Below are 24,072 nucleotides of genomic sequence, written 5' to 3' on the forward strand. Positions count from 1 at the left end.
GTGTAGTGCAAAGGATATTTCGCTTCCTACAAACCTTATGATTGCTGCTTACAATTTCAACAGGATTGTATTTATTAGCTTTAAGACTGCTCTTCTTTTGAAGAGAAGTTTCACGAAAGTGCAGGAACTCACAATGGATGCTGTAGTGTCAGAAATGTACTTTGAGAAATCAGTATTCAGGTAGGAGGATGGTACTGATGCCTTTTTTTCAACCTAGAAATGAAACAACACATGCTTTTAAGATAATATTAATATAGGAGGTAATATATATAAGTGGATCTTTATTTTGAGGCCTCCAGGGCAGTCATGGAGAATATCCACAAAAGCCTGTCCACATGGGGTGAATACAGTTTTTATAAGTTTAGCAATTTAGCATAATTGACAAAAAAGCAGCTGGGAGGACAAGTAGTGATGCAATACCCCCCCAGGTCAAGCTCCTTCTCTGGACCACCCCCCTTTGGTACTAGCTGTACTTTATGAAAATGTGTCTTGTTCTTCTCAACCTTGGTAGCCAGGAAGAACCTAGATACCCTAGGGGCCCTGGAATTTTTGTCTGCCTACACAAAGGTCATGGAAAATTACTGGAAAACTAGCCACTAATACAATAGTCTCCAGAGCTACAAATATATGTGCCAAATATACAGACTAAAAAGCATATAGAAAAAAAAAATCAAAACCCAAAATGACATCATTACCACGTGGAAATGGCCTTGCATCATTGCATCCACCCCTCTTGATTGCTCAGATGAAAATCTTTTCAGTGAGGCTGGAGGTAGCTGCCCTTCCATTCCTCATGGTGTTAATGTGATAATGGGTGTCATCAGGCAGCAGTGGTATGTCTTGGCCTCAGGAACTGGACAGGCAAGCAACAAAAGCTGTGGTTCCAGCATCTTGCACACATAATTCTCATTCTGACAGTGTTTGTAAAAATCAAAGATGGATGTCATTTAGTCCCCCCCAATTTTATAGCTTTCATTTGGTGTTGAGTGTTGATACAGTGAATTCTTGTTTCTGCATAAAGATACAAACGTCTTATTAATAGAACATGGATTTCTGTATCTTATTTCAGTATTCTTTTAATTGTCTAGCCATATTTGTTGTAAATTCCTTATTTTTTTTTTTAAGATCTGAAAAGCATTAGCATGCTTTTGGATTTTTTGTTTGTTCCTGACCAGTTAGAGACGTTAGCCTGTTAAATGGTGGGTAGTTGAGCAATATAATAAGATAGGATGTTAAAGCATGCAAAGATGTATGGTGTGGTCTTAAACGATTCCCAGAATAAACCTTACAAGCAGCTCAGCCTGGAGAAGAGGCTTGAGCTCATGATTATTAATATATCATCGTTTGCATTAATAAATACAGTTTCTGAGTCACGTTTGGGATTTATGTGCTGCGTAGTTGTTTAATAGAATAAGGCAATAAATAACACAGAATAAGCTATGAAGTGATGTTTGTTTTCACAGGATTATGCACAAGTGTGTGCATACTTCTGTGAAAGTGAAGTTCTCTGTGAGACTGTGGAATTAAGGGTTTACAGAAGTCATTCTTTAAAAGAAGTAAAGAAGGATAGTGTTCAAAATACCGATGAAATAAGATTCCAAGTGCCATCAAAGCAAATCTCATGAAACAGTTTTGTCAGCTGGATGAGAAATGCTTCAAATGATGCTTTAACCTTGTTCTGTCATTACCAGGCAGTAGGATCATTGCAGTTAATTGCCCAAGCCCATCCTCTGGCTGCTTGGGAGAGGCTCCTCTGTGGTGGATGGATTTGATACTTAGGAAGGCTGGTGCCCTAACTCATGGTGCCTGTTGGATTGAGCTGAGTTGTCTAAAGAGGTTACTGTCCCCAGCTGTCCCTCCTGCTTCTCTGCAGGGTGTCTGGCAGAAGAACTGGTGGCAGTGTCAGGAAAATGCAGAGGCTTGAGTTACTGGAGTGCTAGGCTTGGGGTGGTGATTTGTCCTGTGAAATGGGACCTCCGGCAATGTGGTCAGCTGGAGACAAACATCCTCAGCTGCTGCTGCTGCCAAGACATGGAGGAAGCATGAACTGGAGCCTACAGACAGACTGCACTGTTTAAAGTCCCAGTATTGATGGAGATCTCTCAGATCTATTTGTTCCCCTGCCTCATCAGCTCTGTCAGCTGTTGCTGTGCTCAGTTTTAAAGAAACGAAATCCTTGTTGGTGTAATAACAAAAGGGTGGCTTGGAAACAAGCTTTTGAATGGCTTTATACGTAGAAGGTACTTCAGTACTTGCTACAACTGAGTTCCTTTCTACTTAATGGTGTAATCCTGATATGATTGTGCTGTTATTCAGACCACCTTACAGACTGTTGTGGGGCAGGGTTTCCTCTCTAAAACCTCAGCTTGGGTAGAGGCTGATATGTTCTTTTCCAGCTGAACGTGAAGAACTTCTTTCCTGTGCAGTGATGGTGCACTGGGGCAGGTTACCCAGAGAGGGTGTGGAGCCTCCCTCACTGAGATATTCCAGAACCATCTGGATTCAAGCCTGTGCCCTGTGCTCTGGGATGATCCTACTGGAGAAGGGAGGTGGGACCAGATAATCCTTTGTGGTGGATTCCAGCCTTATCCATTCAGTGATTCTGTACTGGAAACACTTGCTAAACTTGAAGGCAGATGAGAATATTTGGATAGTTGTAACCTCTTCCACCTTAATGTTTGAAAATGTTGACTCTGTGCCATGGCTGCTGTCAGAGCTGTTCAAAACCCACTGTATATCAGCCCAGCTGGGTAAAATGGTACCTCCTGGGTTTCAAAAATAGATACAGGTTACCCAAAATACTGCAGCAGGCAGGCTGATCATTTGGCTTGAATTTTAAATAATGTCATATGGAACAATCTGCATTGAACTGTTGGCATTTTTAGTTAATTTTTTGCTGCTCCAGGAAATTATTTAAAATGGTGTTTGTGGAAAAACTGAATCTAATCCTCATTAAGTTGCAGGGTAGTCGTTTGCAGCAGCTTTGGCTCATTGTACTTCTGTGGATCTGGCATAGAAACCCTGGGATTGTCGTCATCTTCTCTTCAACATGCAGAAGAGCATCGCCCAGCAGTAAAGTGGCTTTTTATCAATATGCTTTTTATTTGGTGGCTTGCAGAATTCAGCAGTTCCCTATAGGTTTTCTCATCATTAGTGCTAATTAAGCCAAGTTCCCCTGAATGCATATATGGAAAAAAACCTTATGCAGCAGAAGAGGCTGTCTAGCTATAATCTTATAGCCAAGACTGGGGCTCTGCTATGGCTTTCTGGGATATCTTGGGTTGTATTTAGAGATTAGGTTCATAGTAACCTCTTTGCAAAGTAGAGAGGAGCATGGTTCTGAAAACTGAACTATTGCAAGGAGCCAAATTAATCTCTCAGCATACTATATGCTCTCATTGGGTTTGAAAAAAGAACGACTCCGTTTTATCTAGAGATGACAAAGCATGAAAGTACCTCTGTTGGGTTTGATTTCCGAGCTGTGAGATGGATCTAAGCCTGCCAAATCTCCTCAATTCAGGTTTAATATTCTCCTTTAAACAAGCTCTTTATGGAACAGGAGTATTATGAAGTGGTCTCTGTTAGAACTGATGGCATTTCATTACACTTAAAAGGATTTTTATAAGCAAGAAGTGGGCCTGGAACTAGGTCTAATGACATTACTTTGTTAATGTGGTACCTTTTTATGCCTTTCTTCAAACAGAGCAGAACAGCCCTCCAGGCTACTGTGCCTGTAAGAGAGATCCTGAAAGTATGAGTGCAGCATGGCTGGTGCAGTGATGTCTTTCCAAGGGAGCCCAGAGCTGAGGACTGTCCTTCCCTGTGCAGTGCAGGCTTTGCTGGGCTAATGCAAAAGCCTTCCCAGCCTGTTTCCCAGATGGTGGGGGGAAATTAATTAACACACAGAGCTGACTTTCTAGTCTCTGTTTTTTGGGCTTCAAATAGAGGTTTGATTAGGGGTGATATTCTCATCGGATGTTTGGAGCCTGGAGGAGGACAGGAGATGGGAAGGGTACCTTGGGTGCATTCAGTAGCTACTGGTGCCACTGGAGCTGGGATATTCCAAACAACTCCAAAGAATGGCATCAGCCTGAAATAGCTTAGGGGCCTCTGTCCCACAGTGGCTATTAGACATCCATTAGACTTGAATCTGATCTACTGAGAGTAGCTACTGAGTAGCACCTTGATCAGAGGACAAATCTGGCAAATTTCTGGTGATCTGGGGGTCACATCTAACCTGTGATTCGTAGGCATAAAAGTGTTTGCTCTCTGATTGAAGGACTTTGAGGGGTAATCTCATTTATGCATTTAACTTATCTATCCAAATAACAGTTTACAGAGAATTGAGGTTTAAGTGGTCCTTTCTGACTGGAGATTGCAACAACCTGTCTGGGATCATGACATTCTTGCTCAGTTTATATTTTAGAAAACATTTGGCAGCCTGGGAGTTTGATTCAAGAAATATGTTCTGCAGTGGTGGTCTGTCCTTGTCCCTGTGGCACAGATTAAGGACTCAGAAATAAAAGCAGTGACCTTACCTTACTTAGCTGGTGCTCTGGAGTAAGGATTAACTAATGGAACTGCTGCTTTATTAAAGAGAAACATCTCTATTTTTTTTATTTCATCCTGTCACAGCTTTAGCAAAACAGGCTTTTGATATTGAAAGTTCATATACTTTGTTTCAGTAGCTTTTGTTTTTATGTGTGACAAAATGTAGGCTTTGAGATGATAGAACACAAAATCTGAATGCTTTACTGCAGCTTCCTATGCCTGAATATAGCTTTGTTTTTAAAAAAACATGCTAGTATGCTAGTGCATACTTTGTGACACTAATTACTTCACTTAATTACTTAAAATATCAGTCTGTTGTAAGCAGTCTCTTGGGTGTGTAATATTAATACCAATTTCTGTATTGGTCACAGGTGCTTAATAGTCTACATTGGTGCCCACGGTGTTGGGTTGTAACCTGAATTTCACATCTTTGGCTTTGATGCCTCAAAATGAGCATTGGAAAGAGATAGCCAGGCTTGAGATTGCTAGAAGTGACAGGATACTCTGTGGAGGCCATGCAGTGGAAGCACAGAGTAAGAAAGACTTCAAGGAAATAATAAGTGAAGGACAAAAACTGCTTCTGGCATCTCTCATTCTTCTCACCAGTTAAGTCCCAACAATATATCCACATTGTCATTCAATATGGGACAACACAGCAAGATAGGAGTTGATGGTAGACATACAGATATAGAAACAGCACTAGACTGGGGAGAAACAGAATTGAAAGGCTTTGGTATATCCAGAGAGGAAAATATGTCTGTGTGTGTGTCTCTCTCTATATATATATCTATATAGATATATACAGTTCTGTGAGGGGGACTGAATCATCTACTTTGTAGAAATGGCAACTCCTACAGTCACAGATCTTGGTAACAAGTCAGGGCTGAGGCATTTTTGATTACAGAAGCAATTGTAGACTGTGTATGGAAAGGGGAGAGGAGCAGTTGGCTGAAGACCTTTAGCTATAACTGGGGTGCAGTTAAAGGTAAATGCACTTAGATGCAGCCCTGCCTTCTCCTGTTTTCAAACAGTGGGTACTGTACCTTCCTGTTAGTATCTGGTGTGACCAGCTGTACATGGATTACTGTTGTCAGGAGCTATTACCTGAAACGTGTGTGTGGTTCTTAACAGTGTAACTGGGAGGGAGGAAACCTTCATCTGTCCCATATCAAATCTTCTGGCAGGTACCTCCTAGCTGTAGTATGACTTGTTGAACACCAGTCTTGCTGTTGCCTTGTTCATAACCCTTATGGTGAGGCAGCTGCTCCATCCCTTTAATCAATTTAGTTGCCTATCTGTATGCATTCCCTAACTCCAGCGCATCCTCCGGGGATGTGGAGAACAACTGCACACACCAGCAGGATGCAAATGTAGTAAGGCTTTACACAATGGCAGAGCTGCTAAATACTCCTTCTTTACTCTTTCCCTGCTGCTCAATCCTCAACACCAAAGCAGGCTTCCAGGCATGTTTCAGAAGCAATTTATTTTATAATTGTATTTGTTAGTTGTGAGTGTTCTCCAAGGTCATAGGCTGTACCATTAAAATAAAGTAACTGATTTATAATCTCATAGATTGGGAATTAAGATAAGCAGTGGAGAAACCAGAACCCTTGAGGATGTGCTTACTTACTAGCAGCTCTTAGTGATATTTCCATAAGATGTTGGTTGTCAAGTTCTTAAGAAAGAAAGCAGCGATTTGGGAATGAGAGATGTCTCTCTTCTATTTTCCCTAGAACAAAACTGTCAGATCCTTTCAATTTGATTTCTGTAAGTAATTCTGTGGCGTGTTTATAAAGCTCTTTCAAATATCCAGCAGTTCATATGCCCCCAAAAGATTCCTTACAAAAATTTGGTTAGTCTTGTTTGGTCAGAAATGTGGAGTTTAAAAATAGGCTGAACAAAATGGAGCAATTGATTACTGATTTTAACAAGTACATCTTTGAGGAGAAAGGACCACTGCTGGTCCAAAAGGTAATTTCACTGGAGGTTTTAATTATTTCCTATTATTCTATTGCATGTTGTTATTGTGCTAATGAGGAATTCACTTGGACTGTGGAAATATATCGCCTGCAAAGCAGAATGTTTTCTTTCTGAGCTTGCTCTGTTGAGTCTTTTGACAAGACAAAACTTAAATTCTCTGGTGAATTTTCATATAGATAAGCTTGTGTATAAGCAAGAGCTTACATTGACACAAAGACTTAAACAGCAGGTAACAGGAATACCTACGAGCCAGTTAAATGCAAATAAGGCTTGCATAATACTAAGTGCATTTAAAAGACTTGCAAGAAAAAGCATAAAAATAATAGTTGCTGTGCAAGTGGACTGTTTGTCCTAATGCTGATTAGTCCAGGTGTAAGCAGAGCTTTGCAAATATTAGGAACAGTTTTATATGGTATATAATCCACTCAATTAGGTAGTTAGATTGTTCCTATTTTTATTTGTAAATCACTGATGAAAAGCTGACTGGCAGAAAGTGAGAACACTGCCTGTTCCAGGACTGAGCACAAGTGATGGGAGGCCAAGGTGCAGGTGTGTGTTGGTTTGTACTGGTAGTGATTTATTTCTGCATTCTTTTTCTCCCTGCAGTGTCTTTGATGCTGTTTGAAGGTCACAGGTCTGACAATTCCATTGCTTAAGGCTTTTTATTTTTTTAATTATGTGTTATTTTTTATGGGCATCTTTAAATACTAATTTCTTATGTCTACAGCATGTCTCTATTAAAAAAAAAATCCCCAACAATTAATGCTAGAGAAGCAAACCCAACCCAAATGAGAGAGGTTCTATTCTGCTCTAATAACTTGGCTTTTTACCAGACATTGTAATGCATTATTTTTCTTTCTTCAGCAGAAGGCTGAGGGTTTAAATTGAATCCAGGCAGATGAATCACTGCCATCAGTTTAGTTGTGCTTTACCTGAATCCACAGGGCAGAGAACAGGGGAGGAGACAGTAGTTCAATTAAAATTGTGGTACAAGTAAATTCATTGTATTGTTACAGAGGCTTTGATTATAAAATTCTTCCACAGAATAGGGTGAGCTGACAAAACAAGACAGACCTGAATGGTGTTTTCATCTTGTGTGTATAAAAAGTGATTTAGATTCATGTAGATCCGGGGACTGGGGAGAGCAGCCTGGATGCTTAGGTGACTTCTTTCTCTCTCCCATTTTATTTAAATAGATGCCTGCATGCTTGTTTAATTCCCCAGCCATATACGTGTTCCTCCCTGCATTTTGGAGGCTCAGGATTTTTCAGGCTGTACTTGACTAGCTTCTCAAGCAACCAGTTGTGAGTGGGGCCATCTCCTGCCACTCCTGGAAGAAGTTTGGGTGCCTGAGTTAAATGGCCAAGCTTCAAGCTGCTTCATTGAATTATTTTATACCAACAGCCTGCATATCAACAGTCGTTTCTTTCCATAGTTTAAAAATAACTTTATCTCCTTTACAAGGACTTGAAAATTCTGTTGATGTTTAAATTTATCTTCCCTTGGAAGCATTGCATTGCCTTTGACTTCTCAGCTCTGTTGTGGAGTGGAAAGCTCTTGCTATTACAGCTATGGAGGCAACCTGAAGAGCCCTTTCTCTTCTTGTAATTGGTTTAATGCTTTCTAATTGTAGAAAGGTACCTTAAATACCCCTGCTCTCAGGATTTTGAATGTGAAATTAGTGTAAGCTCAGTTTTCCCTGCTGCTATTCAGAACTTCCTCCCTGGTTCATAAACATTCTTAAGGCGGAAAAAAACCCCAAGTGATCGAGACAGCAGGAATTGAAATGAACTAGTGAGTGGAAGAACTCCAAAAGAGACCTCTCTAGCCAGTAGATTGATTGCTTAGTCAGAAGACTCGGAGACAGCTCATAGACTTGGGTTACTGCTCATAGAAACCTTGTGACTGAGGGCAGATGCTGCCCCCACCCTTTCTGGGTTGGTGAATGAATATGAAAATTCATTGGGGCTGATTCCCTCAAAGGAGACAGGTGTATGTGTCCCTGCCCTGCCAGCAGTGCCATGAGCTGCAGTCAAGCAGAAGCTCTTGGGAAGTGGGATTACTTCCCCAGCTGCTGGATGTCTAGCAGATTTCTCTCAAGCACTTCCAAGTTGTGAAGGTAGGAATGATATTAGCTGTTTGTAACCTGCTGCCTGCCTTTCTCTTAGATGTATTTCATGTACAACCCCAGGCTTTTCTCATTTGCAGCTTAACTTTCTTATAAGTCAACTGCTTTTACTTCCAGCTTCATTGATATTTATTACAAACTTGCCCTCCAGGTCAAGAAAGAAGGTACCTCTGTTTACACAAGCAACCCTAAATGGAAGTCATAATGTGTGTTGTTTTTACAGTACTGATGATCTGATTTCAACCCCCTGTGGTTACCCAGGGAATTTAGAAGGGTTTTTTTTTTTTTTTCCTTCACAAATACTGCTTTTCTCTGCATTAGCACTTTAAAAGTTCCTGAAGCTGTTGTACACAGGAGGAATCAATGGGCAGTCATGCCATGGAATGTTAAGCATGTTTCCAGGACAAGCTGTTGGCTTTGACCTTTGGGTACCATGCAGTGTAGATGGTGTGGTTGAACTGAAAAACCTCCAGAGCACGTGAACAAATATCCTGGCTGTGGGAGGGTGATTGTGCTACCACAGAAATGGAGATGTGTATGTTGTTGGGGGGTGGATTGGAGAACAGTGCTTACAGCAAGAACTCCACACTGTTGGGGAGTGTGCCAGATCTGACCAATGGTTTTTCTGACCAGTGGGTGTTCTGAACTGGGTATTTGCAAACCGCAAATTGTGATTTTCTACTCTACTGTACCAGGACAAGGTAAAATATCCTTCTGGTAAGTATATGGGGTGTTTTATAGAGTTCTCAACCTGTGTTTTTGTTTCTCAGTATTGAGTTTGACCGAGACTGTGACTACTTTGCCATCGCTGGAGTGACAAAGAAGATTAAAGTCTATGAGTATGGTACAGTCATTCAGGATGCAGTGGATATTCACTACCCTGAGAATGAAATGACCTGTAATTCCAAAATCAGGTAGGCATTGATTTGTACTAGAACTCAGAGTGCCTTTTCCACTTGATTGTTTGTGTAGCAATTGTTCTGCTTTCTTTATGGGAATTGGAGAGGAAAGGAGGAATGCAGGAGCTGATGGAGATTGGGTGGCACAGGCACTGTTCTTGTGTATGCTGGGTTCATCCAGGGTAGTAACAAAGTCCACACAACTGGAGGAGAAAAGGCAATAGGGAAGTAAACTGCTCTTGTGTTCCTTGCAAAGGCTGCTGGATACCTGCTCAAAGTGGTGGATACATGCTCCAGGTAAAGTCATAGCTTGTCTCAAGGTAACCTTTGTACCCAGCTCTTCATAACAGCCACTGAATCTTTGTGCTTTCTTCTCTTCATTGACCAGATCCTTTTAATTCTTCTGAGAGGTTGCTAGTTCTCAGGAAATGTTCCTCACTGGCACCTTCTACCTAGAAATTTTTGTCTGCTTGAAGTACTGCTCTGCTGGGCCTCATAATATAAAGCTACTGAGAAAGGACCTTTCTTGATTTTTTTGCGTCTGTGCTATCATTATAGTCAACCCATTTTTTTATCTTTTTAGGTGTATTAAACCAATGAAATATAGACCACAATGTTAGAACTTCAACTGAAAGAATCCAGTAATAACTTAAAAATCCTAATTCAAAATTTCTGTAAAAGCTCAGAAGTAAATAATACAGGCAATCAAACCCATTCAGTATTATAATACAAGTCTCCAGCATCTCTGTTGAAATAATTTATTTTTATGTGGTACTCTACATTTTAAAAACAGTAAAGCACCCATGAAAGTGCAAGTAATAAATTTATGTAATAGTCCAGCTTCCATGAAAACAAAATGTTGTGCAACGATATTAAGAATGTTTGTGAGCCTATTTTAGAGCGTAAAAGTCACGCTTTGTTTTGTAGCTGACACATTTCTAAATATAGATCAGTCATTCCTATGTTGCTTGTGCTCATTATTCCCAGAAATTACATAACACTGTTTTATGAAGGGAAAGATGTAAATGCAGCTGATCGTGGGACTAGATTTCACAATGGGTAAAAGCATCCTGAAAGTGATTTGTATTAATATGCTGTACTGATTATGGAGCTTGTGATTGACTGTGCTGGTGAAATGTGTTCTGCATTTTCACCCGAGTCATAGCTGAGTTTGCACCATTCAGCTTCATTTTTGTGGAGAGAAGAGCAGAATAATAGGAGAACCATCTTGCAGTCTATTAATACCTTTTGCCTTAATTAGAAGGGGAAAAGCAATGTGTGTTTGGTATTTCTTGGACAACTTGAAAAAAATTTCAAACTTGCTGTTTCAGTTTTGACAGGGGAGCTACCCTGACATTTCCAGTCATTAGGAAAGTTGTTAATTCTCCCTTCTCCCACAGCTGCCAGTGAGGAGAGTCACATTAGTGCCTTCTGTGGTGTTACTCATGTTGGCTTTGTGCTCCAGCCAAGATGCTGCTTGCTTTCAAGATTTTTCTCATTCTCAAATTTCATGCATGTATATATTTTATGTATTTATGGCAATGCTAAGTGCACTGTCCTTTGACCCTCTGCCTCAGCAGAGGAGGATCAGGTCTTCTCTCATTTTCTTGCCCTAGTATCTCTCATTCCTTTGCAGAAATAAATGGTGGGGTTTTTTTCCCCCATCAGCCTCCCCCAATTATTTCAGGCTTCCTCTGACATGTAGGTGCTTTTGGCTTTGACAAATAGAGTTGGTCTGTCAGTCAAATGCATCCTTGCTATATCCATTAGCTGTGCTGCCAGTCATCGGTGCCGGGGTCCGCTGCTGCAGCGTCAGGCAGCATAATTGCTTCCTTTTCTGAAGTGGCATAGCTTGAGGGAGAAGTTATAGATGAAGGCTGCAATTTCATTATAGAATATTGCAGTGTGCTAAAAATGTGCCCATATTGTAATAGAAAAATCTAAATAAGTGGAGCCTGCTCTTTGTAAAAAGCCTCAGTTTAAAGACGTTGATCTTAATTTGGGTGAAAGTGCAGCTTCTCCAGGAGACTTTACCTGTGAGTGCCCCTTCTGATATCAAAGACAAACATATTTCTACTCTAGAAATGGGTGGTATTTCTCTTCCTGGCAGAGATGCAGGGGTCTGTGCGCAGATGGGATTTGGTGACATGTCTCTCCTGGTTAAATTGATCCTGGTTAACCTTGTTCAGAGCAATGATGCCGGAACATAAATCATTAGCGATGATGCTGGTGACTCAGCTTTCAGAGGAGCACAAGCTCTGATGGGCTTTTATAAAAGCAGACAGGTGACAGCATTTGTGAGGACTTGTGTCTGGCCAAGAGCAAGTCTGGCCCAGAGCAGCTGCGGGAAGGGAAGCCCGTGCCTGGGCACCAGCCCAACCCTGCTCTGCCGTGTGCCAGCTGGGTGCCTGCTGAAAGCTTGAGCTTCATGCCAGCAGTAATTGATTGTAGGCTTTCCTGGAGCAGAGCCCTGCTACCAGCTGTAGCTGAGTCTCTTCCTCTTTTCCAACCCCCTTTTTTACACCCACCTGCTTCTTAAATGCATTCCTTTTTCATCATCTGCTAAGCCTTCTTATCCCTATTTTTAAGAACGGGGAGGAAGTCGGTGTGTCGGGTTTCTGGTAAATGTGCATCGCATCCCCTGGGAACAACAGTGGCATAAGCTTCCAGGAAAAACACAAGATGACACATAAATCCTCATAAAAATCCCATTTACAGATTCATAGCTTCAGTACAAGAAACAAATCCTGGCATTGTGTAGTAGCTATAAACAGCACCCTGTGAGCTAATTATGACTTGCTGTGTCCCTAGCTATGGCAGGCACTAATCTGCAGCTCCCCCCTTGTAGGAGATGGGAAAGGACGAAGAGGAATGGCTAGCAGCAAGCCACAGCTCTGCTCTGATTTATTCAAGAGGCAGATTTGTTGTTTTGCCATAGGTCACAGGGGGAGAAAAATAAGGAGATCTAGCATTCAGGTAAAAAATTGGCTTTAGGCCTCGTTAATCTACAGCAGGTGATGTGTGAGTGTGGTTAGGTAAACATGCTTTTGAAATCCGTGTTTAGTATTCTGTATGCTCACCACTGTGTGCTTGCAGCATCTGTACTTCAGTGATAGATGTTACCACAAACCTCCAAAATCAGCTGCGTCTGTTTAGTCAATTGCAGTAAAAGCAGAGCATCAGTATTCTTTCTTTTTTAGGAGGCTGCTAATGTTTTACAGTTTTCATTTTTTGGTGTCAATAAATCAAATGTGGGATTGCTGTATTCTAATAGCACTTCATGGGTGTATTGCTGTCAGCTTTGAAAATGGTAGCCACTTCTTGCTATTAAGTTTAAATTAAGCAAAAGCTTGTCATATATAGTCTTTTTCATTGTAAACTCTTTGCAATTTGGAATGGTATGAGCTGGTTGTGTTGGATGCCTGTATTTCCAATGCAGAGGATGTTTGACACTAAACAGGTTATAAGGAAATATGCCTTCAACTTACATTAATTCAAGTTTTTAGATTCAGTGATTCATTTTGCAAGAAGATGAAATTTTTCTCCAGAAGTATTTGTCTTTAACCACACTAGAGGTTTTCTTTGAATTGATTAGGAAAAAAGGAGTTTATTTTAAAACATTCATCACAGTAATGTAATTCCATATGTCTCTGAAGTATTTGTTTCATGTTGTTATTCACATGAATGTTCTTTGCAGTAGTAGATCATGCTCGTAAAAACATTTCAGTTCTAAAACTACCAGTCATCAGTTGGCTCATGGTGACAGACTGGGTCTGAAGCACTTGGTGCTCAGAAGCAGATCAGATTACAGGAGTTTGTGCCTTATTTAACTTTAACTTTTTATTTAACTTTCACTGCCAGAGGCGTGGTTGACACTGGGTAGTTTGAGCCTGGATTTGAGACATATCAGCTGCAAAAACACTGTCTCATGAAAGATCAGCATAACTGACAGTGCTAACTGAGCTGGACCACTTGTGTCTCTGAATAAAATGAAGGATGCACATGAATCTTTACAGGGTCAGGGTTTCTGTGTGGCTGGATCAGATGCTGAGGTTAGGAGGGTTTTTCTGAGGTTGGTGATTAGCTTTCAACTACAATTTCTCCAGCTTAATCCCCTAGGAAGGAAAGCTATCACAACTTCTGATAAGATAAATCTCTGGGGTGTAACTATCACTCTCTCTCTGGATTAAAGAACAAAGCAAAAACTGAAAAAAAAAAACACCCTACTGTACTTAAAATAAAAGATGGCATCACACAATGCCTTTTAGTCCAGTGAATTATACATTCTCTCAGCCCTCAGTAGTTATTTTTATATCATATCTCAGAGCCTTCATACTTCAGTTTCTCCTGGATATGGCTGCAGATCATCTAAAGGTTGTCTACAAAAGGTTATTTTTATGAATTTCTGGGGGTTTGATAGTTAATCTGAGGACTATCTAAGATGCATTTTTGGTTCATGTCACCTTTGACTTTCCTTTGCCCTTCTCCATCTTGCTTCCCCATGCCTTTTTTGAATTTGTGACTCAATTCATTACCCATGATAACATCTCAAGGGAACTAAAAAAAAATTAGATGTCTTTAAAGCTTCAGCAAAATTGCCTGTGTTGGGCATCAAAGAAAGATCAGTGTTTCCCTTAAGGAGAGAACATGGCAGTGAGTTCTCAGCCTTCTGCAGGTCTCAGGAAAGCCAAATGGAAGAGAAACATATCCCAGATCCAGGACAACCTTCTTCCTGGTGTGGATTATCACAGATGCCAGAGGATACAACCAAAGGGCTTTTTACAGAGTGACTTTTTACAGGTGCAGAGATGGATAGGACAAGGAGGAATGGTTTTAAGGTGAAGGAGGAGAGGTTTAGATTACGTGTTAGGAAGCTGTACCAGAGCATGGTACAGCTCAGATTGTCAGAGAAGCTGTGGCTGCCCCATCCCTGGAAGTGTCCAGAGTCAGGCTGGACAGGGCTTAGAGTAACCTGGGATAGTGGAAGGTGTCCCTGCCTATGGCAGGGGAATGGAACCAGGGGATATTTAAGGTTTCTTCTACCCCAAACTATTCTATGATTTCTATGAAAGGACAGCCCTTGCTAAAAAAAAAACAACTACCTGTAAAGGGAGCTCCCCTCTACCTGATCTAACTCTGAATTGCGCTCTACAAAGGTTATTTTGGAGAATTTAAGTTAGAAAGAAACTCAGGTATTGCAACATTAAGGGAAAAGCTCTAGTTTCAGACTTTGTAAAGAGAGTTGGGTGGGGATGAGGGCAGAATTAAGGCAGAGAGTTGGAACAGACTTGATTTTGTCTTACTGTGATCATATTATTTAAAAATGAAAGATTTATGGGGTGTGTGACTTAAAGGGTGTTAATTGAACCACTTAGTGGCTGCAAATCCCTAACCATTTTTCACCTGTCACTTACTGTTTTCCCCTCTAAGTCTATCTATAAATGCTTTCCAAATGAATGTTAACCCCTTGTTTAACATCATCAGGCTGCAGTGGGATCTTTGCTGTGCCAGATCTAATGAACTTGCTTTTGGGAACAGAAACCATGTTTTTCTCCCTCTGTACCATCAGTGAAGTATTTTATATCTATCACATCTTGAACAGAACTGTTAAACTCTTGTTCTTTACATCTTTCTACCTACTTGCTAATTCTTAATTACCATTGTCTGAGTTGATTTCTTTTTTGACAAGATATGGTTATGTGATTATCCTTTTCATACTTCAGCTGGAACATTTATCCTCTAACCACCCAAAGTGGCACCAGCACATCAGCCTTCCTGTAGGACCCTTTTCACTTGCTGTTGTTGTCTGATGTTCTCTCAAAGCCATCCAGATAGGAGATTGCCTTCTAAGATATGACTCTGGGTTGTATTCTTTCTGCTTGTACATGATGGCTTCACTTACAGATTATTTCCCTTTTTCCTTAAGCTCCTTGAAGCTCTGACTTGAGAGGAGATAATCTGGTTGGGAGAACAGGTTTGAACTGGTAAAGGTCTCTGTGGTGTGGTATCTACCTCCCTGCCATTGCCTGGAGACTGCTCCCAGCCCACAGCTCAGTGTGGTGTAGCTCTAGGCCTCTGAACTGTTTTTGCATCCATCAGGGATGCTCCACCTGGAAACACGGCTCCAGATGCCAGGTGTGGTTATCTCTGGGCTGCTGCAACCTTTGGTTCATGGTCCTGATGGGCAGTGCTGCCAACTTCATTTGGAACTCAGGGAGTCACTTCAGCTTCTCAGAATAAGGCTTGTAGTAAATCATAGGCTGTCAAGAGGTGCTTTTCTCTGTGGGTACCTAATGGAAGTAGAACTGAAATAATGATGGCTCTCCTTGATGGTGCATTTGTGGACAGCTTTCATGCCTACAAGGGTTAGGGACACTTAACATTTTCTCATTAATCACATATCATGGAAGAGGTGAAGCTAGGGAAATCATTACATGATCTGTAGCACTGCAGCCACCATCTTAGCAGCTGGTGGTTAAAAATGGTGACTTATATTGGATAAATAAAATTTTAAGTTTCTGAATGTAAAGTTTAAAAACCAAGGAATGCTGCTAAGTTTCAGCATAGTCAGGAGCAGAATGCTGCTTGCTGTTACTTAAGTAATGGAAAAATAAATGTTTTACTACCATGAGAAAGGAAAAGGATTTTTCCTTTTCTCTGTGTAAGTTATTAAGGAAAACACAATGCAGGTGAAGAGTGGAACCAAGAATTTAGCAAGGTACACTACTCCTAAATCAGTAGCCGTGTATCTACATCATATTTCAATGTGTAGTTGCCCTGATCAAAGCAGTACTAAGAAGTTACACAATTGTGGACTTCTGGTTTATATTGTTGGCTAAAGCTTGGCCCCAAGGCTACTTTTATCTACTTATCCATGTCGGAGCTGCTCGAGGACCTGCATGAATGGGATCTGTCAGTTCAGCTTCTGCTGCCTACAGCACAGTTGATACCTACTGGCATGTTTCTTTGCCAGATGGTCCAAAAATTGGTGCACAAGTATTACAAATTTTCTTACCTCTGTCACAGTTTTTGGGAGTCAGAGTGGAGGCATAGTGCCAGAATGCTGCGAGTGTGACTTGGCAGTGTTGCTGCTCTTGTTTTCTCTGCTGATCGTTAAAAGTTTGCCAGCGGAATCATCATTTAGTTTTGCACAGCCCCTCAGTTCAGCTTGAAATAAAAACCTGTGTGATATATTTTCCAGTTCTTGATCAAAAACATTTCCTAAAATATTCATAGCAAACAAACTGCTGTTTCGTCCTGGATATGAAGGCATTTTTAGCATTTACAGAAACTGGAAGTAGTTTGTCTGAAGTCAAACTTTCATGTGCACATAGGTACATATATAGAATATTAGATGTGTGCTGCAGGAGAGGTTGATTTACTGTCCATGCATCTATGCATTTTACATATACAGCTATTCTTAGGTAAGTAGTTGTCTTTATGGTATAATAATAATAATAATTTGGTTATGGTAATAATAACAGTAGCATCTATTGCTAAGAGGTTAAGGAGTCAAACCTTGAGCTCTCTGAGAATTTATGGAGTATCCAAATAGAAAAAAAATAAAATTGTTTGAAATAATTGCATTTTTAAAAAACTCTAGACCCTAGTATGTTGTACCAAGGGGGAAATGTCTCTTCAGTGAATAAAGTTTTGCTTTTAGTTTGTGGGTTTTAGTTTCTGATGGGTTTTGTATTTTTGTTTTCCAAAGTTGCATGTTTCAGTGAGGTAGTTTGATCAAGGTGCTGTGTGCTTTGCAAAGATACTCGTTGCCTAATGTATTGCAAGAGTGATTTTTGTGTTGTGCTTTGATTTACTGTAAAACTGACCAGGGCTTGCTCTTTTTAAGCTGTATCAGCTGGAGTAGTTACCACAAGAACCTGCTAGCCAGCAGTGACTATGAAGGCACCGTCATCCTTTGGGATGGATTCACAGGACAGAGATCCAAGGTCTACCAGGTAACACACAACCAACAAGGAACATTTCCTGTTGCATGCACTGTGCTGGGAGAGCAGCACTGAGTCTGAGGTTCTGCTCCTAGTCCAGCAAAAGGCTTTTCTGTTCCACAGGGTGAAGTGGTATTCCTCCTGTTTGGTAAATGCCTCTCATCTGCATGGCTTTATTGAGCTGTAGTCCTCCAAGGGAGGCAGCTCTGTCTCCCTGTCACGCTTGTGAGGCAGTTGATGTTTTCTTGCTGCTGCTTTTGGGCAGGCAATGTGCACAGGGTGAAAGCAGTTCCTGCAAAACTGATAGCCTTTCTTTAGAAGCCCCTGCTTCTCCATACCTGTTCCACTTCAGTCTTTGTCAAAAGCCTTTTGTAAAATTCTGCAGTGATTGCCAGCGCAGGTGCTCATGAAGCAGAAGTGCAAAATGCAGCCTTGAGTGGTGAGGCTGGGAGCAGGGAGCACAAGGCAGAACAAGGCAGTTCCTTCCCCATGCAGCACTCTCAGCTCCAAAGCGAGACCTGCGTCAGGAGAAGTTTCTGGCATTTTGCTTCTTTGTGAAACTCAAACGTTGTGTTTCTATCTAATGGCTTCTGAGGAGCTCGTGGTCAGAACAAGGAGGCTGGAAGAGGCTGGCAGGCTGTTGTGTAGGTAGCATAGTCCATTAAAGCTGGTCAATAAAAATGAATGGACTACAAGCTACTTGACAGTTCAACATAAGTTTTAGTTCCTATTTAGGCCACTGTTTACCTTCTCATTGTTTTTTAGTCATTTTATAATGCTTGTTTTCACTAATCCTTTGCATATCTCAATGAAAGAGAAATTATACTGGACAGGATAAATCTAGTCTGTTTTTCTCTCAAATACATTTTGTATTTCTTTATGAGGCTGAATAATGAACCTAGAGATGACCAGCTGTTGCTTATGTTAAAACAAACTCATTTTGCTTCCTATCAGATTGCTTGAATTTTTTAATTTAAATTTGCATAGAGGCATTGACATGTGCTTTGCTTGTACTGAAACCCTGTAGTGACTTCATCCTTGTGAGCTTTTTTGTCTTGTAAACCTGTATGAAGGCTTTACACAAAGGGTTTGACTGAATTTCAGATTTTATTCAATCTAATGTTCTGTTTTCACGTGGGATGGATAGCATAGCAATTACAGCTCTTCTGTGTTTTGAGGAAGTGTGCAGTTTTTAATAATATTTATTTGAGTGGTAAAACAGAGGATTCACACCAGGAGATTTACTTAATAGCTCAGCAGGAAGGTGAGGATTTCCTGGACTTTCAGAGAGGAGGTGTTTGAAATTAGTAATGAGCATCTTGTCAGTATTGGGAGATACTTAAAAATTGCTTATTAATATTGAAAGATAACTACAATCTAGGATAAGCAGCAACTCATGGTGGAACCACAGCAAGTCAAATAATGCTCCAAAACCAGGTTTTTAATGTGTATATCCTGAATTTTTTTTTCTTTCCAAGTAAAAATGAAATCAATTTTAATTTTTAAAAAACCATTCTAGTGTTTTCTGCTTTCCTGGCATGTCTAGCATATTGATAGGATAGGTCTGATGAGGAGAAAAGATATTTTTTGAAGAACTGCTAAACATAGTAAGCTTCTCTCTTGAGATCCCTGCTGACAACTTATACCGAATATGTGTGTTTTCCTTTACTGTTTTATTATATTACAACTCACTACCTTGCAATATTGTTCTTGTTTCTCTCAACAGGAGCATGAAAAAAGGTGCTGGAGTGTTGACTTTAACTTGATGGACCCTAAGTTATTGGCTTCAGGCTCTGATGATGCCAAAGGTACTATTTTATTTCAGTCTCTGTGTAGAAGACATAGGCTCTGTATATTCCATTGGAAGAACAAAAATGTGCTGTTTCAAGTAGCTGATTCCTCAGCTGCCTTCAGTATTGTAATTGCAGGGGTAATGTGGCAAGGCATTACCGAGCCATTTGGATCTTGGAGAAGGAGGGGTTTTGTTTGGATTAACATCTCTTGCTTCACTTTTTTTTTGTGTAATGAACCTTCAGCTAACATTCTCCTGGAACTTCAGACAAAAATGTGTTTTAACATTAGTTAAACTTGTTGAGTTAAAGCCTCAGGGCCTTTCAAAAGAACAGCATGTATTTATATTTCAAAAACAAGGCTGTCAGTAAAACAACAGCAGTTTAAAAATGCCTGCTGCTCTTTTACCTGTAGCTCTGCATGTTAAAGACTGTGTTTCTTGGAGCTTTAAGGAGTTGGATGTGGATTGAGTAGGAGTGCTGGGAGCAGCTCTCTCAGCCTTCCACACTCCAGGGTCCATTTGACAAAGCACTTTTGGAGAACCCTTAGGCCAAGCCCTTTACCACATGGTGGTAAAAAACGTTCCCTTTCTGAGAAGATACGGGAAGCTCCTAAAGAAGAGGATAACACTGAGGGAGGTGTAGTATTCTTCATCCCTAATTAATGACAGCTTTATCTGTAATATTTACAGTACAAATTGTGAGAAACAACTGCTCACTTTGAAAATTTAAAAGGTTTATTAAACCTTGACAAAAATACAACAAAAGGACTACATAAGGAAAAATTCTCAGCACTGGGAACTGCCCTGTAGCACATGGTCAGTTTGTCTTCAAGATGGATGCTCAGTCTTTTATACCCCTTGGGGGATGCATCAGCCAACCCTGGCCCTTCCCAAAGTCTGTCAGTCAGCTCTTCTTTGCCATTTATTAGTGAAGATTGCTTTCTTGTAACTGGATTGGAGATCAGGTGTTGCCATGCTGCACCCCCTGAGCAACAAGTTTTTCCATTCCCAACTGCCCCATGGAAGGGGCACATGTGCACACCTTCTTTCTGCCTGTCCCAGAATCCCAGGCTGTCTGATGGCAGCAATACAGAGGGGAGGAAAGGGGAACTATGGGGAAAACAGGATATCTAAACTATAATAACATAACTATTCATCACTAAAGCTTTTCTTAATATACACACAATAGTCATCCCTTAATTGCGAGAGCCAATCATCTCATTATCCATCTGTAGCAATAGGAGCAGCTCTCAGCCTTCCACACTCCAAGATCCATTTGACAAAGCACTTTTGGAGAACCCTTAGGCCAAGCTCTTTACCATGTGGTGGTAAAAATGTTCCTTTTCTGAGAAGATATGAGAAGCTCCTAAAGAAGAGGATAGCACTGAGGGAGGTGTAGTATTCTTCATCCCTAATTAATGACCGTTTTATCTGTAATATTTACAGTATCGACTGTAACAGCAAGAGTTTAAAAGTTCCTTTCCTAAGCAGTGGGGGTCACTTCTCCCAGATAGGCTGATAGAGCTCTGGACAGAGCTCTTCATTATTTACTTTGAAATTATAAATCAATTTTTCATAAGTGCTAAACTTTGTAGGCTGTTTCCCCCTTCCAAAAAGCTTTTAAATGCTGTTCTAAAAGAAACTACTGTTCCTCAATTACATTTGGCAATAATGGAACCATAGAATGGTTTGGGTTGGAAAGGACCTTAAAGCTCATTTTTTTCCAGCCCCTGCTGTGGGCAGGGACACCTTCCACTATCCCAGGCTGCTCCAAGCCCTGTCCAGCCTGGCCTTGGACACTTTTGGGATGGGGCAGCCACAGCTTCTCTGGGCACCCTGTGCCAGGGCCTCAGCACCCTCACAGGGAAGGATTACTTCCCAATAGCTCATCTCACTTTTCCTTCTGGCAGGATGAAGCCATTCCCCTTGTCCTGTCAATTACAGTTCCCAAAGCTGGTAATTCCATTTACAAAATTTTAAAGATTATGTTATATTTAAGGTGAGTTTAAAATGTTTTCAGTACACTTCCCCTTCCTTTTCTGGTGGAAGACCGCTATGTTTTCTGTGTGCTTAAATGCAGCAGGACTGAGTATTCACCTTGTAAGTTAATAGCCTCTTCATCAATGCTCCCCACTCTTGCCATGCATATAAAAAGCTAATCTGCCAGGTAGATCTGCATTTATTAGCATGTTAACAAGGTGTCCAGTTTTGCAAAGCCCAGCTGCAAGCAGAGCTTCTGTCTTCAGTTTGACTGTTCACTTCTTCAGTAATTGTCTCTAAAAGTGTCCTGTTTACTTAGAAATTATTGTAATAAAGCCTGCAGATCCACATAACCTGCATTTCAATTCACAAAGGTCTTTTGAAGGTGTTATTGGGGTTTTGGTGGATAAAACTGGTCTGGAACATTTTATCCTTTATTTTTACCATGATTTGCCTGTGATTTACATATATAAAAAGCCCTTTAGAGACAAATGGAGTGTCAGCAGAGATTTTAGAAGTTTTTGAGGTACAGATCAATAGCAGCAAAATGTCCACATTAATGTTGTGGTGTCCATCTTCCATTTTGGTGATCGCACTGAAAGAATTAAATGTTAGGCAACACTAATGGCATGTGTCTTAATTCAAACTTGCCTAATTTAAAATATTTTCTTTCTGTTTATGTTTGTGACTGGTCGAGTTCTGGTCAGTTTTAATACACAATAACACGTCTGGCCAGCTAGAGTGTCTGGCAGGAAAGATCTTTTATCTACTTTTCCTGTCCTCTTTGATTTCTCTGCTCCTTTGAGGCCACACCAGACGTGCAGGAGCTAATCTCATCCTTCTTCCCCTACAAAGCACAAGTATCACAGTTCCCTGTCAAGTGGTCAGGACAAGGCAGCAAAAAAAGGGACAGCTTTGCCAGTTCTTGCTGCTTGCCTGTGTATCTGCCTGTCTCTCCTTGGTCTTCTCAAGTCAGCAGCTAATTCTGAAAGTAGATGTGTGTTGGAGAAGGTGCTTATGAATGAAAAATCCTGTGCTTTTCAGCTCTCTCTGCCAGGGCTCAGGCACTGCAAAGGGGATGCTAACAGTGCTGTTAGGCAGAAAATTATTCTCCTATAATTAGAAGCAGCATCCTTAGGCCCCAGTTTCTTGCACTGTCTGTCTTGTGAGATGAAAATAATCCAGAATATGCTTATCTCTGGAAGATCTTCCTATTTTCATAGCAGATAATGACAGCATAAAAGCATTATTGTACTTAAAAGAACCACTGTGTGTACAAACCCTTCACTTTTATCTACAGTTGTTATGCACTCTCTTTTTCAAGGGGCAAAGGTACTTGTGTATGTTTATAGGGACCCAAAGGTACACTCTAACTAGGCAGCAGTGAGCAAAATTGGTGTTTACTTGTTCTACAAGGATCTTGGGGAGTAGGCACAGCCTTAATTTCAATTCTTTTATGCACATAATAATGGCAGGAACTGTGATACTCATTTAAGTAGGAAAGGGTGAATTCCTGCTCTTGGAGAAGAAGAATTTTGTGAAGGCAAGATGATGCCATCAAAGTACCAGGACAGGGCTGGAGCTAATGCATTTAGCTGTCTATTCTGCATTGGGGGTGGAGTTTTATGGCAATTGTAAAGATAGCAGATGAGGGACAGTGAAGTATTTTGTCATGCTCTGTGGGTAGAATTTGTCTTCACTGGGGTAGGTGTATTTTTTGGGGTGATCAAAATGTTTCTCTGGTCTGTTCGTTTTTGAAACTGAAGAAGATAGAAGAAGCACTGATAAATTCAAATTAAGAAAGAGTCCTGGTTTTACATCTGTAGTTCCTTCATTATTCCTGGCTCAAAATTGAGAGGTAGGATAGAACAGGAGCACCTGAGAGCTCTGAGTTTGTAGCAATAGTTACTTTTCATTGTCTCATGGCAAGGAGGAATGCAGGCATGTGTCTCATTACATCTAAGGAAAGTATTTTCCATGCTGCCTCAGAAAATGAGACCCTGGTGCTAGTCCTGCAGCTATTTTTTTATAGTGCCCCTTAATTCAGCAAGGCAACGCAGATATGCAAAGTTGGCTTCATTAAAAAAATAATAAAAAAAAGAAAAGCCCTTTATAGAGGGGAAATGGCTTGAGAACTGTGTCTTGGTCTGCTCCACCAACTTCCACAGGATTGTTTGGTACTTCCTTTTCATTGATATTTCATTCCTTTAGCTTCTGTTGACTTGAGGTGCAGGTATTTATTGCTCTCAAAATATCAAGTTGAACCTTCAGTTTGGTCATTTTTCTGGCTAAAAATTCAGTAATTTTCTGGAGATTTGTGGGGTTGTTTGATTTAGTGGAAGTGCCTTGAAGAAGTCAAGATGATGTTGATAGTTCTAATATTGACAGTAAAGTCTGTGCCTTAAACAAGGAGTGCAGTCACTGCCTACTGACAGTCATCAGTTTACACCACCTTCCTGACCCCTGCACAAGGCAGTGGATCAAAAATTTTGCCTAGCAGGACAATTCAGCAACTTTTTCCTTTTCTAGGGATTCTACTAATCTCTGCAGATAAATTTTCTGGTAGCAAGCTCCTATTCCTGGCTTAGAGCTTTTCTGGAGTAGCAGCAGATGAGCAGATAAGAATTGACAAGTGACAGGCTGGATGGAACAGCCTTACTCTGTGTACCAACTGTGAACATCAACCTTCAGCTATTGTAGTACAGGCTTCTGCCTCTTTTAGTCAGTGTTTAGACACAGAACTGATACATGGAAAATTAATTTATGAACTTACACATTTGGTGTAAAGCTCCAACT

At 40.7% G+C, this 24,072-nt stretch overlaps 1 protein-coding gene across 2 annotated transcripts in view; it reads left to right on the forward strand.

Annotated features, from left to right (window-relative positions):
• Positions 1-24,072, forward strand: part of COP1 (COP1 E3 ubiquitin ligase) — a 123,464-nt gene that overhangs the window by 41,643 nt on the left and 57,749 nt on the right. For both annotated transcript variants that reach the window (XM_021545970.3, XM_077785294.1), the window contains exons 12-14: positions 9,430-9,573; positions 17,408-17,516; positions 19,231-19,312. In XM_021545970.3, the coding sequence (XP_021401645.2) occupies positions 9,430-9,573; positions 17,408-17,516; positions 19,231-19,312 (335 nt within the window). The remainder of the gene's footprint in view (positions 1-9,429; positions 9,574-17,407; positions 17,517-19,230; positions 19,313-24,072) is intronic.

The sequence above is a fragment of the Lonchura striata genome, chromosome 9 (genome assembly GCF_046129695.1).
Source record: "Lonchura striata isolate bLonStr1 chromosome 9, bLonStr1.mat, whole genome shotgun sequence".
Classification (NCBI taxonomy): Eukaryota; Metazoa; Chordata; class Aves; order Passeriformes; family Estrildidae; genus Lonchura; species Lonchura striata.